Below are 20,074 nucleotides of genomic sequence, written 5' to 3'. Positions count from 1 at the left end.
CAAAGGGAGGTGAAAGAGGTTATTTTAGCCAAAAGATCTTAATTCAAAAATTGGAAGAAGGATCCATCAGAAGAAAATAGGATTAAGCATAAACATTGCTGCTCTTCCCCTGCCCACCTCTCACCTTTTTCTTGCCTGCTCCCCTTCTCCCCTACCCTTGTTCATTGTATTTTCTACCTGCTTCAGTTTTTTGTAAACCGGCATGATATGCCCTATGAATGTCGGTATATTAAAAGTTAAATAAATAAATAAATAAATAAATAAATAAGATAGGCTAAGAGAGAAAGTTGGCCATAGAGGTAAAAACGTATAATAAAAACTTTAAAAAATATATCCAAAACAGAAAGCCTGCGAGGGAGTTGTTTGGCCCATTAGATGATCGAGGGGTTAAAGGGGCACTTAGAGAACATAAGGCTATCACAGGACGATTAAATGATTTCTTTGCTTCAGTGTTTACTGAAGAGGATGTTGGGGAGATACCCATTCCGGAGAAGGTTTTCATAGGTGATAATTCAGATGAACTGAACTAAATCACGGTGAATCTGGAAGATGTGGTAGACCAGACTGACAAACTGAAGAGTAGTAAATCACCTGCACCGGATGGCATACACCCTAGGGTTCTGAAAGAACTCAAAAATGAAATTTCAGACTTATTTCAATTAATTTGTAACCTATCATTAAAATCATCCTTTGTACCTGAAGATTGGAAGATGGCCAATGTAACCCTGATATTTAAAAAGAGCTCCAGGGGAGATCCGGGAAACTATAGACCAATGAGCCTGACTTCAGTGCCGGGAAAAATTGTGAAAACTGTTATAAAGATGGTTTAATGGGACATAGCCAGCATGGATTTATCCAAGCAAAGTCTTGCCTCACAAATCTCCTACATTTTTTTGAAGGGGTGAATAAACATTTGGACACAGGGGAACCAGTAGATGTGGTGTATTTGCATTTTCAGAAGGCGTTCGAGATCCCGCATGAGAGGCTTCTAAGAAAACTAAAAAGTCATGGGTTAGGAGGCGATGTCCTTTCATGAATTGCAAGCTGGTTAAAAGACAGGAAACAGAGAGTAGGATTAAATGGTCTGTCTTCATAGTGGAAAATGATAAATAGTGGCGTGCCTCAGGGATATGTACTTGGTCCAGTGTTTTTTAATATATTTATAAACAATCTGGAAAGGGGTACGATGAGTGAGGTGATCAAATTTGCGGATGACACAAAATTATGCAGATTAGGTAAATCTCAAGCAAACTATGATAAATTGCAAGAGGATCTTGCAAGACTGGAAGATTGGGCTTCGAAATGCAGATTTTTAACATGGACAAGTGCAAAGTAATGCATAATGCATAACCCTTGTTGTAGTTACACAATCAGGTCTATCCTGTAAAGTGCGGCCGCGTTTACCCTGCTCCTAAGCCGCGTTTTACTCACTTTCCGGCCGCGTTATCCCTTCCTGCGATCCCGAATCCACTATAACCTACTCCTACTGCGTCCTAAAATCCCCAGCCAACCCCTTCCGCACGCAGCATGGATATTGCATGCAAACGAGCAAATTAGCTATTCCCTAGCATCCCGTAACCCGCGCCCCGACTATCGCTATCTTTCCCTGCCGTTTTGTCGCGCGTTTAACCTGCAAACTTACCGCCTACCCTGACCCTGCGGTAGAGGCAGGGGTAAGGGTAGGTGGCAAGCTTTCCCCCAGCCCCCGCTCACCTGCCCCGGCCGCAATCGTGGGTGCCGGTCTCCGTGGCAGCCCCAGTCCTCTCCCTTCCTCCCGAAGCAAAAAAAGAAAAAGCGAAAAAAACGTTGCAGCCCCCCTCCGATGTCCGGAGGGGGCTGTAAAAAGTAAGTTGCTTCGCCGCTGTCGGTTCTCCCCTCCTCACGGGATGTGACGCCACGTCTTGAGCGGCCAATTGCATGCTTTCCCCCGTGCAGGCGGCCATCTTCGTCGGGAGGAGCTACGGGAGCCACGATCGCCATGTGTTCCTGCTGATGGCTGCAAAAAAAAGTAAGTTGTGCAGGCGTCCAAAAGCGACTTACTTTTGTGATCTTGACAGATCCCAAAAGTAAGTCGCTTTTGGAAAAAAACCAAAATTTTGAAAAAAAACCAAAATTGCTTTTGGTTTTTTTTCGCTTCGCCGCTGTCAGTGTCTATTCTTTGTTCCTCCCGGAGCAAGGCTGCTTTTCGCGCCCTGCTTCGGGAGGAGGGGAGGGGGGACTGGCAGTCCCGACTTCCTGGTATCTGTCATTTCAAATGACATTTGAAATGACAGATACCAGCGTGGCGTGAAGCGTTAGGCCCGCGCACCCAGGATACTGTATAGGCGCTCTATCCAGTAAAATGGGTTGCGCGGGCCTAAGGCTTCATGGACGCGGTTTACATTTACATAAAATTAATGTTCAGGATCGAGCGGTAGGTGTGCTGCACTGTGCGTGCGGCAACCGCGGGTGCCGCAGGCACTAACGCAGCTCTTCCTACCGCTCGGTACAGGATAGACCCGAGTGTTAGGTTCTTTCTTATGAGTTACCACCCAGGAAAGAGATCTAGGCATCATAGTGGATAATATATTGAAATTGCCAGCTCAGTGTGCTGTGGTGATCAAAAAAGCAAACAGAATGTTAGGAATTATTAAGGAAATGACAAATAAAACAATGGATATCATAAATGCCTCTGTATCGCTCCATGTTAAGACCGCATCTTGAATACTGTGTGCAATTCTGGTCAGCGCATCTCAGAAAAGATTATAGTTGCACTTGAGAAAGTGCAGAAAAGGGCAACCAAAATGATAAGGGGCGTGGAACGGCTGCCTTATGAGGTAAGGCTAAAGAAGTTAGAGCTGTTTAGTTTGGAGAAGAGACGACTTAGAGAGGATATGACTGAGATCTACAAAATCATGAAAGGACTTGAAAAAGTTAAGGTAAATTGGTTATTTGCTCTCTCAGATAATAGAAGGACAGGGGGGGCACTCCATGAAGTTATCAAGTAGCTCATTTAAAACAAACTGAAGAAAATTATTTTTCACATAGACATAGTTAAGCTCTGGAATTCATTACCAGAAGATGTGGTTACAGCAGTTAGTGTAACTGAGTTTAAAACATGTTTGGATAGGCTCCTAGAGGAAAAATCCATAAACTGCTTTTAATAAGCAACAGTAGCTTGAAATGTATTTAATGTTTGGGTACTTGCCAGGTACTTGTGTCTTGGATTAGTCACTGCTGGAAATAGGATACTGGGCTTGATGGACCCTTGGTCTGACCCAGTACGGCAATTCTTATCCCAGAAGCTATATGTGGGGAAAACCTCTCGAATGATTAAGACCCGTATTTTGAACACCAGTCTAACATTAAAAATTGCCGAGAGAATGCACCATTGGTAGATCACTGGATACAACTTTCTCATACTGTCTAACTTGAAATTTTTCGTTCTCGATGTGGTCACACCCCCTGTCAGGGGCGGGAATTACTCGGAAATACTGATTAAAAAAGAACAGAGAGGGGACAGAAGAACCTAGGGAAAAGGGGTAAAGCCAAGGAAAGTGTGAGGGGGAAGAAATGAGGAAAAGGGAGAAAGGAAAGAAACCTTTGGCAGGAAAGAGGGAAGATAAAGAAAAAATCCGGGAGGAAAGGGGGGGGAAGGAGTAAAGCGAGGAACTTGAGAGGAAAAGTGAGGAATAAGATGCATAACCAAGAGAATGGAGGAAATGGTAAAGAAAGAGATAGGAGGGAAGAAGAGAAGGATGTGGCTGCACAGAGTGGTTAGACTCTGGGATCCCTTGGCCTTTGCCATCCATCCTCTACTACAGAGGCAGAGAGAGGAGATCCCATGGCCCTACTAAAGAGGAGACAGCATGACTTAGGCCCAGCGAATCCACTTCCTCTAACCCAGGACAGAGATAGCATGGTGCCAGGGAACCTCTCCATAAGCACCAACATTAGACAACACTGCTTTTTTCTTTTTTTTTTTTACATTTTCATAATTTTACACTTATTTTATTGGCCGAAGACCAAATTTCAGCCTTGCAAACTCTTCGGTTGACCATGGAACAACTTTTTAGACAGGCTATACTTTTCAACTCTTTCAGGTTAAGTTTAGTATAGGTAACAAGCATCACAAATATCATCCAGAAAGACCAGAAAAGGAGCATGACACAGTGATAACACCATTATTGCACAACTTACCATTATTGTTGGTCAGTCTTAATAATCCCTCAGGTTCTGCCCATTTTATGAAACACACACTCCCCGTAGTAATGATTTACAACAAAATCCATACTGAAGAAAGCATACATTTGCCCAGATTAAGAAACTCAGAATTGGGTTATTTGCCCCTGGCTCACCTGTACAAAGACTTTCTGTAGTAGTGCTCGCCGCTCTGCTAGAGGTAGCTCATTCTGCGCTGCCCCAACCGCCTCAGGCACATGTGGCAGGTCGAAAAACAGATACAGACATTTAACAAGTGTGGAAGGCACAGACATGGTGGTCATGCAGTCCACTGTTTTCTGCAGAAACAAACAGCAAATTAAAATTCAACATCTCACCATCCCATGGCAGTCAAGTATATATGAATAACACAAAAGGAGGTAGATAAAGACAGCTGCATAATTGGATAGTACAGACTCCGCAATAACCACAGGTGATTTTGCTGCTATATTTGGATCCTTTCCATTTTATTCCTGGGAGCACAAATTCCTTTGCCTAGCATGAAGATTATATGAAGATATGATCAAGTATTGTACTTTGCTGAGCTTCACTGATGCTTTACGACATGCACTCCCTGATAGGGATGTGAATCGGATCCGATATTGGATCCGATTCACATCCGATATCGGATCCGATTCACATCTATAGAGATGTGAATCGGAACCAGAATCGGATCCGATATCGGATCCGATTCACATCCCTACTCCCTGAAACAGGCTCAGAGGAAGACATCGAGAGCAGGCAGTAGCTTGTGCAGGGACATCATGATTTTGATGCTTCCAAAAATCATAGAATGAGAAATGGCTCTCAGTCGAATCTTTTACTGGCTATATGTGGAAAATAAAACAAATGTAAAATTTGTAAAGAGTGGTGAAGTAATATTTGTTGCAATGTTTATGGGTGGCAAAAACCATACACCTTGCAGGAGAAAAGATTCAATCTAAGATTATATGCAAAACAAAAATCCTGCACTAGAACTATTGCTGGTAGGAAGCTATGGGTTCCAGTCTAAATGGTTACTATAACCTCAAGTGATGTTTGATATAGCAATGCAGCAAAATAGTTTGTGACATAACTTAGGAAACTTGAAGGATCATTTGCTTAAGTAAGAGCCCAGCAGAGTTACAAATACCCTTGTTTTGTGTGCGACAGAATACAAAATTACCTGTCAGCAGATACGCCAGTGCTACAAAATCATACAGAGTGAGTTTGAGAAAGAGAAAGAGAGAGAGTGTGTGTGTGTGTGTGTGAGAGAGAGAGAGAGAGAGAGAAGTGAGAGCATAGGATCGCTGTGTGTGCGCGCGCAGGTGAGAGAGAGAGAGAAGTGAGAGCATAGGATCACAGGCTGTGTACAAAGAGGCAGATGCGATACAAATAAGCTGTCAAACTCAAATAAAATAATACCAGGAATGCTGTGGGCTCAATTATAGTAAATTAGCAAAACCAGCAAGCGTATATGGGCACACACAAAGCTGCTACAGTATTTTATAACCTGCGCAGAAACGATATACGTAGATTATAAAATACAAGTACATTTGTGCCCACAAATGCCCGCATATATAAAAACTATGAGTTGCGCAAGTTCATACTTAGCCAGATAAATCAGCATTCATCCAGATAAGTAGCTGCACGTGGCCGGATAGGTATGGAAAGCGCTACTTAGACGGACAAGTAGTGCTTTTCAGACTTATCCAGCTAAGTAGGCCTGAAGCTACTTGGCCAGATAAATCAGAATTTAGATGGATTAGTGCATTACTTACCCAAATAAGTTCAAATTTGCTCGTCTAAGTAGCGGGAAAAGCCAAATAAGTAAGAAATTTGCCAGATAAATATGTGCAAATCATATACTTGTGTTTATTTGTATTTCCAATTTAAAAGGGATACGCGTGTAAATTTTAATAAAGGTTACTTTGATGCTTTTACCTCCCTGTAAGTTGGATTTTGCTCACACAAGTCAGGGTATTTTTTTTTAACATGCGTACGACAATGAAATAACCAGTTTTACCAATTAGTCTAGCAGTTTGTCCAGTCCATCTACAGCTTGAGAAGACGCTCCTGGCTCTTCAGCCTGAAGCATCTCCAATGCACCCAGATCTTCTACCCTCTCATTTTTTCATTTTAATGATGTTTACGATCACACCAAATATTGAGGAAAAGTAAATATATGTAAGTAAAAGGCATATGCGGGTCACTTTTAAAACAGCAACTTATTTGCTTAAATGTTGGCCTCACCCGGAATGCCCCTTTCTTACATGCACAAAGTTACTCACAGACCTCGATTTACGCCTGTAAGTTACAGTTTTGAAAATAGCATGTATTCACGAATGTGCTATTTTATGCACACATGTGCTAATTTTTACATGCCCAAGTTTGAAAATTCACCTGCAAGGTTTTATATTTGTTTGGCCATGATTTAATCTATAAATACATGGTCACATAAATGACAAACAACTGACAGAAAGTAAGTTTGCTTGCCTGTCAACAGGTTTCTACATAGACAGTACATGCTGGGGTACATTTTAAAACACAGCAACTTGCGCGCGCCGAGCCCTGCGCGCGCTGCCCGTTCCCTCCGCCTCCCCCCACCTTCCCCTCCCTTTCCCTACCTAACACCCCCCCGGCCCTATCTAAACCCCACCCCCCCCCACCTCTATCGCACAAATTACGCCTGCTAGAGGCAGGCGTAATTTTGCGCGCGCCGGGCCGGCTGCCGCACGCCATGTTCCAGTCCGGGGGCTGGTCCAGAGGGCGCGACCACGCCCCCAGATGATGCGCTGACCGTGTCACGCCCCCCAACACGCCCACCCCAAGAAAGCCCCGGGACTTACGTGCGTCCCGGGGATTTGCGCGCGCCGGAAGCCTATGTAACCCTTCTAAAACACGCGCAGGGCCATTTTAGAAGGGTTACGCGCGTACCTTATGCACGTAACCCTTTTAAAATCTGGCCCTAAATTAGCCATAACCTAAGGGTGATGTCATCCAACAATGCCAAAACAGACCCAGAACTCAGAGCTCAGATAAAGCATCTGTAAGCATGCACAGGACATCCTGTGCATGGTTGCTGCATCATGAGCCCCTCAGGCAAGGTTGAGAGGCAGTTGACTCTCCAGAGAGGTGGCAGGTATTAAATGTATGGATGATTTAATCTGCTGTCTATGGAGAACTCTATATACAGTTAAGCAAACTTTCTTTCTCGATCAACAAGCAGGATTAAATCAACCATAACTTGTTGGAGTCCCAAGCTAAGGGCTGCATTGCAAAGTGGACAACTGGATGAACAGGCTGCACAAAAATGTTTGCCGAGGTTACTGTTTCCCTGTGACACATTAGTCAGACAGTAGTGAGAAGTAAAGCTGTGAATAGAAGACCAAGTAACAGCTTTGCATAAATTTTCAAAGGACATGGCCCTGAGACAAGCCACTAAAGTCACCATGGCTCTCACAAGATGAGCCTCTGTAATCTGTAAGCCAGCCAGCATGTAACTCTGCACTATACAGTCCGCTGGCCAATTAATTTTGGCAACTGCCCTTCCCATTCTGTTCAGATTGAAGGACATGAACAGCTAAGAAACTTGACAGTGATGTTGAGTCCTCTTCTAACCGTATACTAAGGTTCTAACAATCCAAGGAGTGAAGAGCCAGTTCTCCTTTGTGTGCATGCAGTCTCAGAAATAATGTTGGCAGCACAATGGCTTGGTTAATGTGGAATGTGGACACCACTTTCAGAAAAAATTTAGAGAGTTTGCAGAAAAATCCTGTTGTGAAAAAACTACCGGTATGGTGAATACAAAGCCAAAGCCTGTCTTCATACTGAAGAGGCAGCTATAAAAACCAATAATTTCCAGGTGAGAAACTTCAAGTCTACTGACTCAAGAGCTTCAAAGGGAGGTGGAAAGAGACTGGAACCACACTGGCGCCTAGATGAACATTAACTGATGAGGTACTGAGACCTGATGCTGAGAAGAGAAATAGATATTTAGGTAAGTCCCTAAAGCCACAGGAGAAGGGGGCCCAACTGGCTGGTCCCACACAATGTCAAAAGCCTCTTCCACTTATAACTGTAGGATTTTCTGGTTGATGTCTTTCTGGCTGAAATCAGGAAATTCTACTTAGGAAGGAGTAGTGAGGAGACTACTGAACATTCAACCATGTCATGAGAGCCAGCGATGGCAATTTCAGATAGCAAAGTCTGCCATCACTCAGGGTGATGAGAGTTGGAGACACCCCCAAAGAAATTGAAAGTTGAATTGACAGATGGAGAAGGAATAGAAACCATACTTGCTATGGCCAGATCTCTGCCTTCACCCTATGCTGAAGGCCCTTATGGACAACCCTGACAAGAAGATGAAGAGTTGGTGGGTATGCGAAGAGTAGATAAATGCTCCAGTCTAGACTCAAAAGCATTGGGAGCCAACTTGTACTTGCTCAGATGCATGAAGCAAAACTGCTTGATCTCCCTGCTGTTCTCCAAGGTGAGCAGGTCAATAATCGGTGTTCCCAATGACAGAACAAGTCATTTGTGACTTCTTGATCCAAGGATCACTCATGTGGTTTCAGAATTCTGCTGAGACAATTCACCAGTGTATTCTGGACTCCCAGTAAAGAGGTCACCTACGATCAGATTCGGAGAGCCTCCTTGCTTGTTTACATAAAACACCATCAGCTGGTTGTCCATCTGGTTGAAGATTCTCTTGTCCAAGAGTAGGAAGCAAAAACGCCCTTAGTAATGGATGGCTCACATCTCTACGAGGTTGATTTGCAGGTGACTCTCCACTATGGACCAAGTCCCTTCAGTTTATACCACAGGTGTGCACTCCCCACCCTCTGGTGGAGGTACTGGTGGACAGGGTCATTTGATGTGCAAGGACACAATATGAGAGACCCACTATTAGAATATCTGCAATTATCCACCAATAATAAGCCCTACCCTGAAAATAAGCCCTAGCTTGATTTTCAGGATTTTTGGAGTAGGGCTTGAAATATAAGCCCTACTCATAGGTGGATATAAGGTTGCACCCTAAGACTTACCCAACACCCTCCCAAGTTTTACTGAAAGTCCCTGGGGGGGCCCGAAACTCGAGGGGGGGGCAGATGGGGGGGTTGGAAAAAAAAAAAAACCATCCCAACCCTTCAAATTTTCTTCATTGCAAACCCCCCAGGTTGTCACATGGAAAGGGAAAAAGGGCCATCAGCGACATTTTGATTACTGGCAGCCGATGTCCCGAGAGCGGGAGATCGCTCCCAGGACCCCTGCTGGAAAACCAGGGAATTTCAGCAAGTGTTGGGGGGGGGTCAGGAGGATGGGGGGGTTGCAATAAAGTAAATTTGAAGGTTGGGGTAGGTTTGGGGTTTTTTTTTAATCGTACAAACCCGGTTTTAGTTAATCAAATTTGAAGGGTTGTGGCGGGTTTCGGGTATCGTTTCGGGGGGGGGGGGGGGGGGAGCGGCAACCGAAATAAAATTGGCCCGAACCATGGGAAAATGAAATTTCCCGTGGAGGGCCGATAACGAAGGCCGAACCAAAAGGTTTGGCCGAAAATTGAATTTGATTGGTGAATGAAAGAGGAGGCGGGCTTACCCTTGTCCTCATTCACCAATCATGGAAAAAAAATAAGACATCCCCTGAAAATAAGCCCTAACCTTTTTTTTGGAGCAAAAATTAAATATAAGACCTGTCTTATTTTCGGAGAAACACTGTACTAAGATTTGGTGGAATAGTGGCTGGAACAGTTAATCCCACTGGCCTCGGAGGGCCACTGAAGACCACTCATGTGCAGACAAGACAAATGAACCACATGCCCTGCTTTACGCATCTCACCCAGAAGAATAAAGATCAACTTTGCTGAATTCCAGTATTGCTGAAAAAGGGACCTCACATTGCCCATCAAAACTCTTGCTCTTTCGACAAGCAGAAATGTCTTCTCCTGTAACAAGTCTACCTAGACTCCTATTAAGTGGATCCTTTGGGACAGAACTAAGTTGGACTTTGAGAAACTGACAAGGAATTCCAGGCATTGTTGGATGGCCATGCTGAGGAATTCAAGTATGACCCCTGAGATGGGCCATTCACCAATGAATAGTCCAGGTATGGAATCATGCAGACTCCCTGCCAGCAGAGCTGTCAGCTATTATTGCTAGATCCTTCATGAACACTCTCAGAGCTACCAAGAGCTCAAACAGAAGTACCCTGTATGATAGTGCATGTTCTGAGGAACTTCCAATGTATGGGGTGGATGGGAATGTAAGTACAAGTATCCTTTAGATTCAGAGCAAACATCCAATTCCTTGGCAGAATGAAAGGCGGAATTGTCTGGTTATCTTGAACCCTTCTCAGACCAACAATTTGTTCAGTCTCTGTAAGTCCAGGAATAGACTCTCTGGCTACATTCCTGAGGTGAGACAACCTCTATAGCATTCTGTTGAAGAACAGAGGTTACTTCCATCTGCAGCTGAGCAGTTTGGAAGGGGCTAGAATTAAAGACTGATCTCTGCTGGGCCACAGGAAGGCAAAAGAAGCGCAAGCAGAAATTGGATTCCATAATTCTCAGGACCCACTTGTTCTTGGTGATGCAGATCCACTCCAGAAAGAAAGACTGGACCCTTACCCCCACTGGAAGAAGAAAGCCTCAGGAACATCGAAAACTGGTGCCAGGCTTAGGCTGTGCTTGCTGCTGGGACTTTGGCTGTCACCTCTTCTTTTGACACCTTCTAGCGGTAGTTGCTGCAGCAGAGTAGGAGCAGCTCGTGTGTTGAAAAGGATTGAAGGACCACCCAAGGAAAAATGGACTGCAGTGTGAACTGATGCTCCTTAAATCAGACCCACTGTCTCCTGCATCTTATTTCAGAACATGTTCTTCCCTGCAGGATCATATAGAGACACGTGGGTGCCCCTGGACAAGCTAATAATTTGGCACTCCTTCAAACCAATATTTTGTGACCCTACAGGTTGATGCCCTGAGCTGTTGTCCTATTTAACAAATATTCTCCAATTGACTGCTAAACCATGTAAACCATTACATCAAAAAACGCAACACTGGTAAAATGTATTGGGATCAAAAATTATAACTTCTACCTGCAACCCGACCTCCTATGACAATTTGGAGAGTTTGATTCACAATTACTCTCACAATTGAGTCTACCACATATATCGAATTTTGTGTATATATTGTGGTTTCTTATGGACTTTTCAATCATCGGTCATGGTTGTATGCTCTCACATCAAAAATATCTTTTTTTATAAAATTTTTTGAATTTTTTAACTCATTTTTTCGTATATATGTTGAAGAACTTTAAATATATTAATAACAGCTGTCCAAAGTACTTATCTTTTAACTTGAGTGATCAAAAAGCGCTGAGCTATCATGAGCTCTGTGCCCAAACGCTGAAGTAATAAACTCTATGCCCAACACGGCTCGTGTTTCTTTATCGCTTCTTCGGGGGCATTATAATTTCTTATTCAGCATTTCTCCATTATCACCCGACTTCCACAGCATAACCCTGTGAAAAATGGCTCGTGTTTCTTTATCGCTTCTTCGGGGGCATTATAATTTCTTATTCAGCATTTCTCCATTATCACCCGACTTCCACAGCATAACCCTGTGAAAAATGGCTGCTGGAGCAGCTCAGTCTTCCTACTGATCCCAATCGAGAGAATTCATAGATTGGGTGTCTCTAGAGAGAACACCACCAGATCGTGGCAACTGATTGGTAAAATCTTCCATTATGCTGATAAGGCAGGGATTGTGGCTGCCTTTCACATGAAGGAGGAGCTTCGCTATGGAGATGTGTGAGTTTTACTGTTCTCTGACTTCTCTGCAAAACTGTTAAAGGAGTGTAAGTCGTTCCATATTGTACTGCACTCTTTAATAAGGGAGTTGGGGTTCAGTCGCAATTTCCAGCCAAGATAAAGGATATGCATCAAGGTGTCACAAAATTTCTGCAGACTGGGTTGGAGATGGAGGCTTCTGGGTCTCAAATGGGCTAATGCATCAGATTTCTGGTCTTTGATCTGGGACTGAATTTTTTTTTCTTTTTTTTTTTTTTGACGTGCACGTATATTTATGTCTCCAATGGCTTTTCAATTCCTTGGATGCAAAGATGGCACCCAGGCTGTGGGGAGAGGCAGTGGCCTTATGCTTCCATCCTGTTTACCTAAGTACTTAACGCAGAGTGTACACCGCGCCGTTTGCGTGTTTTTCTTTACTGATCTGTGCCTGGGAAGCACCTCCATTCAACTCTTTCCACAGGATATGAACATTTAATGCGTTTATTTTTCGTTTTCTATCTTTGCAGGGTCGTTATGATACACGTTTGGGCTTTCTCAAGAATGGCCTTGCTCTGCGTATGGCCTGGTTATTTGTGGAATGGGTCATTTTGGGCTCATTTGGGATGTTTATTGTATTAAATCTGTGCGAGGTCCTGCATTTTTATTTTTATTTTCTTCATGCACTGCTGTCATTTGCAGTGAAGGGGTATAGGTATACTTAAGAGTTAATTGGGAGAGGGGCAGAAAGGGGATTGAGGGAGGGGGTGTGTATGATGTGGGTCAGTGTTCTTAGGTGGAAGTGTGGATGACAATGTATGGGGGATTTTGAATCGCTTAAGCTTTCTTTCTATTTCTTGCCTGAGGGTTTCTTTTTGGCTCGGTCTGGTAGGCCTATTTGGGGGGGGGGGGGGGGGCCCACTGGGGACATGTTTGCTTACTGTATGCTTTTTTAGTTTCTTTTCCACTGGTATGCTGCGTCATGTTCATTGTTTCTTTTTAAATTTGGACAGGGTCCATTCCCCTGCTAAGAAGACAAACATTTTGAATTATTCTAAAAAGTTACGGGCTGACATTATCTGCCCACAAGGGACACATTTGGATGGAAAAGAGCATCAAAAACTGTGCAGGGACTGGGTGGGACAGTGCTATGCTGCCTCTTTTTCAAAGCATCACTGTGAGGTTGCTATTTTGATTAGAAGAAATTTTCCTTTTATTGTGGAGAAATGTATTGAGGATCCTTGTGAATGTTACGTCATTGTTATAGGCTCCTTAGTGAATAAAAAATATATTCCGTGCATTATATATGCCCCTAACATTTTCTCTCATCTGTTTTTTTTTCCTACTGTTCTTTCCAGGCTTTCATCATACGCTGATTATTTTTTCTTACTTGCTGGGTTTTTAATATCACCTCTGATAGTACAGCATTGATTGTAAGCCATCAAAGCCACACCATAAAACCTGGGAACATATAGGTGTGAACTCTCTCTCCTCAGAATAACGTCCGATGGATATATGGCGGATCTTGCATCCGGAGGAGAGGGTTTTCACTTTTTATTCGGCCCCTTATGGAGTATATTCACGACTGGATTATTTTCTTATTTACGATACTCTTTTTTCAATTGTTGTGCGTACCTCCATTCTTGATAATATTTTATCAGATCACTCTTATCATTTCTCTCACTTTGAAGGCTGAGGAATATGGACTACCACATCTTTCTGGAAAATGAACCCTATATTGTTCTATGATTTTGACTTTAAAGATTTTTTGATGAAGACCAGGACTAATTACTATACAGATTAACACTGACTTGGATGTGTGTGCTACAACCTTTTGGGAGGTGGCTAAGGCAGATTTAAGAGAGGAGATAATTGCCTATGTGGCTGGTCAGCAGGTCAGAATAAACAGTGGGACGGGTGTGTCTTGCCATTGACATAGGATATTAAACAACTGAAGCAACAGCATATATGCTCTATGTCAGCTGCAGATAAACAAACTTTACAAGAGGCAAAAAAGCAGCTTAACGACTTCTTAACCCAAAAAGTGGTAATGCAATCTGTTTTTTTTTTCAAATACAAATTGTAGAGAATTGGCAGTAAGTCAGGGCAGCTCCAATATTAAGACCCAAAATGGTTATAGAACACACAGGCTTTCAGAAATATCACAAACCTTTGAGAACTTTTATAGGAAGTTGTATTCTGCACAACAAAGCTCTAAGCCTTCTATGCTTTTTTTTATTCAAAAACTACAGCTCCCTCAGTTAACTTCTGAGCAGGTTTCTTTCCTTAATAGACTTATTTCTGAAGTAGAAGTGATTGCACAAATCAAGGCATTGAAGCTATCTAAGGCTCCTGGGCCCGATGGCTTGGGAAGTGAATTTTATGAACTTTTGGGTCATTAGGTGGTTTCATCCTTGAAGAGTATATTTGAGGAAGCTGTGGTTGCTCACCATTTCTCATCAGACATAAATAGGGCTGTGAAGGAGTGGCCCTACTTCCCCTTAACTTGTGCTGGACCAGGCATCTAGCCTGGTACACCTTAAATCCTACAGGAAGAGAGAGCTCAGTGGGCAGAACCGTACTGGGGCAGGATAAGAATGCGAGCCCCACTGGGATCAGGAGGCCCCGTGTCTCCAGGAGCCGGAGCTCCTGACCCTCTCTGGGAAGTTGCAAAGGTAGGCAGTCTACTGTTCTGTTTTGCTGTTTACATGAATAAAAGTTAAAGAGCATGAAGAAAGGCTGGAGTCAGCGTGGCTCCTGCTCCAGCCTATACAGATTTCTTCGGCAATCCTTACAAGGGCATTGATTACTATCCTATTGAAGAAAGAAAAGGATCTTGAATTACCAGAATCTTTTCATCCTATTTCTTAATTGAACTCTGACTTAAAACTTTTTGCCTCTATATTAGCTGCTAGACTGTACTCTGCTTTGCTTTCTTTTCTGATTGCTCTGGATCAAGTTGGCTTTTTGCGGAACAGATATGCCTTACAAATGTGGCTAAGGTCTTTCTAGCACTTGATATGAAGCAATCTGAAGCTATTCTTTTGAGTTTAACTGCGGAGAAAGCGTTTGCTAAGGTTGACTGGTCTGATTTAGTTTAGTTAGTGCCTCAATGTGGGTTTAGTGACTTCTTTCTGCACAGTTAAACTGTTTTATATGCTTCTCCTAGTGCACGGATTTTGGTTAATGGTCACCCTTCTGAATCTTTTTCTTTATGTTATATTTCTAGACAGGCGTGTCCTTTGTCTCCTTTTTTGTGTCTATAGTTTTTGGAGCCTCTAGCTTTTCAGGCCCGGAAACTGAAATTATTATTTTGTGGCAATCTTTCTGGTCAACATTACCAGAGGGCACTCATTCTGCTATTGCCTCTTTTGTAGCAATTTACAAATGATTTCTTTTTCTCATTTTTTTTCCCCTTTTGCCTGAACTGGTTGTCATCAGTAGGAGTGAGTATGTGGAATGCTGACGGGACGGTGTTTTTTTCCCCCCTATGTTTTGGGAGATATTTGCTGTTAATGTGTGGGTAGGGGTTGGGAAGCTGTAAAAGGTTTCTCAAGGGACACCGTTTGTCCGTTATATAGACTTGTGGAAGTTTGTTGTTCTGTATTTTGGCAGTTCATTTATAAGCTCGTTTTCTGTTCTGTGCTGGTTTGCCTCTTGAACAAAGATGATAAAAATAAAAAATGACCTAGGACTGATCCCACAAGCACTCTACTGATTACCTCCCTGCTCTTGAAGTGAACTCCATTTACCGTTACTCTGTTGCCTATCACTCAACCAGGTTCAAACCCAGTTTATCGCTTGTGAGCCTAGGCTGGCCAACTTATTTAGGAGCCTCCAGTGAGAACAGGGTCAAGCGTTCCTGGTTTCTTCTGTGGTCATCAGTCTTCCTATAGCTGTACATTCTGCTGTTTATCTGTTTCTCTCTCAACTTTCCCCCAAACTTCATACTTTAACTTTACAACTCTTCATAGCTCTGAAAACAAACACTGACTTTGTAATCCAACTTAGAATTTATTTGGATATTCCATCATCTTCCTTTGCTCATTTTGCACTGACCTGAGGAAGGGAGGATTATAGCCCTTGACAGCTGGACAAAAATGTATTTAGACCAATAAAAAGATATCCCCCAAAACTTATTTGCTGACCTCTATTTCTGTAAGCCTTACTAAAATCTAAGTATACCATATCCAGTGCTCATGCATGATTTCGTATATCACACACACAGGAAAGCACAGAATACACAATATCCAGGGCTGGATTTAAAGTGTGGGTGCCAACAGGCAATGAGGAGGGTTCTCCCTCAGAAATAATCAGATGAGGAGCAGGAAAGCATCAAAGTTGTGGGCGGGGGAGCGGGGAGGAATGGAGACACCAAGGAGATCACTCTTGCCCTTACCTTCCCCCTTTCTCCTTCTCCTCTGAGTTACTGTGCTGCTGGTCATTTAGAACCTCGCCTCACAGCAACAGCAACTCCGGAATGGAAATTCAGGGCAGGGTCTGTGAGGCCCTATGGCAGCCCAACTCCTTCTCCTGTACAGACTTCCTATAACTACAAAAATTCATGTGAGGCACAGGGCTGCCACAGCACCTGTGAAGTGCATGACAGCTCACAGGCCTCGCGCTGAATTTTCTTTGCAGAGTTGCTGCTGCGCTACCCAGCAAAAGCAGCATGGTGGAGGCGGAGGCAGATCCAGATAGCAGCATGGCAACAGCAACAGCAACACCACTCTGGTGCATGCAATGCTTATACCTAAATCCAGACCTGTCAATATCACACACACGAGTACACTTGATTACAAAAATAAAGAATTATATCTGCCAAGAAAGTATAACCAGGACCTCATAAAATATGATGTAAACCAGCTTCCCTTTTTTTTTTTTTTGATGCAGCAGTTTTACTCCTGCTCCTCTGAGTCTCCATCTGGAACCAGGTCTCAAAACCTGGTGCCATGAGCCTTTGGTTCACAACCAACCAGGGATTATTTCCTCTATTTTAGCCCACAATGTACCTAATCGGGTCACTGCAGCAAGGGATCTGAATCTGAATCTGCCTTGGGCAATGGCCATATCTCCCGGGGAGCAGAAGGTCCGACTTGTGGACTGAAGCAGGAAACTCCCCTCACTGCGTTACAGAGCACTGCCACTAAGTCACCGGGCCAGCCCCACTTTCGTCTTTCAACAAATGTTATAACCATCAATCCAACACAAAAATGTTTTTGAAAACAATTCTCGGTATAGGCTTGTGTTACACAGAGCAGAAGACAACTGAAGGTGATGCTTTCACACTTTTTCTCTGACTGATAAATACAACTGCTCCTGATTATGAAGAATTCTTGCAAAATGGCCACATTTACACGCTATGTAAAATGTTTACATTTCAAAGGGTTTCTGAGCTATGGCTGGTAAATATCAACATCGTGCATGGTTCCTTGATGATTTTCTCCACAGGGCTGGCCGTACAAAAGAAGGAGTTAAAGGGATCTTGGAAGGCTAAAAGCAGGTCATTTCCAGACCTTGAGTGAACTCTTACTGTAGCCACTGTAAACATGAGAACATGGCCAGGCCAGCAGCAAATCATCAGAACTGAAGGCCACCTATTGTGTGTGCTCCTCCCAGGGTTCCAGAAGCTAAATGTTAAATCACAACAGTACAAGAGGGAGAGGGAGTGCCAGCAGGGTTTCTGTTGTGCCTACTAGTGCGGCTCCTGCCAGCACAAGAGACTTTGCACGCTGTCATCTGGCACATATACCAGAGGCTACCTACTGACCCCTCCTGAGCCCGAGCAAGTACACAACAAATGCCCTGCCATCATGAAATAATCTTTGTAAACAACAACTTATTCTACCACTCTGTTTCAACTGGAGAGGGAAACAACTCTGGAAAGAAATCCTGCTATACATTTTATCTACTGTGTAATAAAAGCAAGCAAGCAATACTTTAACAAGGGTCTACTAAAAAGTTAGAGGAGTCATTTTTCCTGAACTTCTTTAAGATGTTCAATATGATTCCTCTGACCTCCACGTCAGTGACACATGGCATGAGACCAGATTAGTGCGTGCAGCACATGTGAGCTCATTCATGACAGATTCCATCCGGACATGGCTGCTTTCAAAGGTACAGGATAAACGCAGGACAGCTGCCTCCCAAGTTTCAAAAAAGATGGCTTAACACTAACATTTTTAATTGATGCAATGATGAGCTTTACTAACCCCTGCACTTTTGAAATTCTCCACAGCGGATATGGGTTTCCTTGAAAGAAAACTGCAATGCAAAGCAGTCAAACTAATCTGATCAATAACCCCATTACAAAGTACTATGAGAACTTTCTTTTTTCCAAAAGTACCCCTCCCCCCAAACTCAGTCCTTGATTTGTTCTTTCTTGCAGCAATGTTACTTTTCAAACCTGATAAATATCTCACCTGCCCAGACGATGCCAACAGGTTTATAATAGTCAGCAGCATCCAGCCCCTGCTGGCCTCTTCACTCTGATTGATCTCCAGAAACTGGACTATGGCACGACTGGCAGCTTCTGTTGGGGGAGAGAGAGAAGAGGTGAGGGGGTCGCAGTGCAGGTAAAGAACATTTCGTACTATACAATACATTCTGCAAACACAAGACAACGAGAATGGTTTATCTTAATTACAATGCGTCACTGGTGCGCATGCAATCCAGAATCAGCTGAAGGAAGAAAAAAAAAAAAGCAATATACCTGGTAGAGTGACCCTTTCTTTCATTTAGCAAGAAAGCTTATCCACATGTTCCCTCCTACTACACATACCATGCAAAATATTTTATATATTCCAAGTCATTCCATTTTTTTTTAAAGTTAGTGAGGCACACTTGAAGGGTACAGGTTTAGCTGGGACAGCCAAGAGACTGTCACCTGTTCAGGTGTGCTAACTAAGCTCATAGTAAAATCTGGAACAACTCACCATTGCACATTATGAATTATTCTCTGTGTATAACCAGTAAAAAAAAAAAAAAAATGGGTTGGGTATGTTACATGATTTAAAAATCAGCTGTGCCGCTCATATAACTAGTATTAAAAAGAACAATATAGTGTCACCGACTCTTGCACTGAGGGCAGAGCAAAAAGTGCCACTAACGGGAAGAGTCAGTGCCTGCAGCCGAGGTGTCCTGCAGAGGTTGTCCCTGTCTCAGGAAACCCTGACCTCACCCTGGAAGAGGGGAGGAGGACAGCCTTACCCTTAATGGATGAGCCTCTGCTGCCACCAGAGGGACATTCATGGACTTCAGCCTCGTCTGACGTTTCTCCTCCAGGCCCCAGTAACATAGCAATGACAGCAGATAAAGACAAAATAGTCCATCCAGTATGCTCAGCAAGTTACTCATGGTAGTAACTGCTGCTCTGGGCAGTTTACACTCAAATGTTACACCTAAAGTTAACATAGGTTACTCCCCTTTTTTCTTTTTCAACCTCTAGCCTCTAGGGATCCACATTGCTATCCCATGTTATTTTGAATTCATTTACTGTTCTCCTCTTCATCACTTCTTCTGGGATGGCATTCCACTCTCTCTGAAGAAATATTTCCGGAATTTCATATTGTGACCTCTAGTTCTAATGTTTCCTTTCCAGCACAACACGTTTGAAGTTCGTGCATCATTAAAACCTTTCAGGTAGCTGAAGGTCAGTATCATATCACCCCTGCACTTCCTCTCCTCCAGGGTATACATATTTACATTCTTCAGCCTCCCCTCATAAGTCTTCCGATACAGACCCCACAATATTTTGCTCACCTTCCTCTGGGCCATTTCCATCCTGTCTCTTTTCTTTTTTTTTTAGATAACTTTGGCTTCTCCTAATGGATTCCCTAGCATTCCCCTCAGGCAGCAATAGGCCTTTCATTTCACAACAGCATTATGGAAAGCACCGACCCCAGTGTAATAAGGTGCATTTGAGTGGACACACGTTCGCATGAATTTGTGTACACATTTTTCATTCATACTTAACACCTGATCTAACAAGGAATTTACCACACAAAAAATGTGTACACAAAGCACTCCTCCATGCAAACCCCATGTTAATCCAGGCATTAGCTATAAGAACATAAGAAGTTGCCCTGGGTCAGACAAAGGGTCCATCAAGTCC

The 20,074-nt window shown here is 43.2% G+C and overlaps 1 protein-coding gene across 1 annotated transcript in view; it reads right to left on the bottom strand.

Annotated features, from left to right (window-relative positions):
* The window catches only part of WDFY3 (WD repeat and FYVE domain containing 3), a 616,621-nt gene that overhangs the window by 410,247 nt on the left and 186,300 nt on the right, over positions 1-20,074 (bottom strand). The window contains 2 exon segments of the mRNA XM_029599364.1: positions 4,338-4,499; positions 18,384-18,493. Coding sequence (XP_029455224.1) covers positions 4,338-4,499; positions 18,384-18,493 — 272 coding nt within the window.

The sequence above is a fragment of the Rhinatrema bivittatum genome, chromosome 1, assembly GCF_901001135.1.
Source record: "Rhinatrema bivittatum chromosome 1, aRhiBiv1.1, whole genome shotgun sequence".
Lineage (NCBI taxonomy): Eukaryota > Metazoa > Chordata > Amphibia > Gymnophiona > Rhinatrematidae > Rhinatrema > Rhinatrema bivittatum.
The sequence above is the reverse complement of the archived record's forward strand: the minus strand, read 5'-3'. Positions and strand labels throughout refer to the sequence as shown.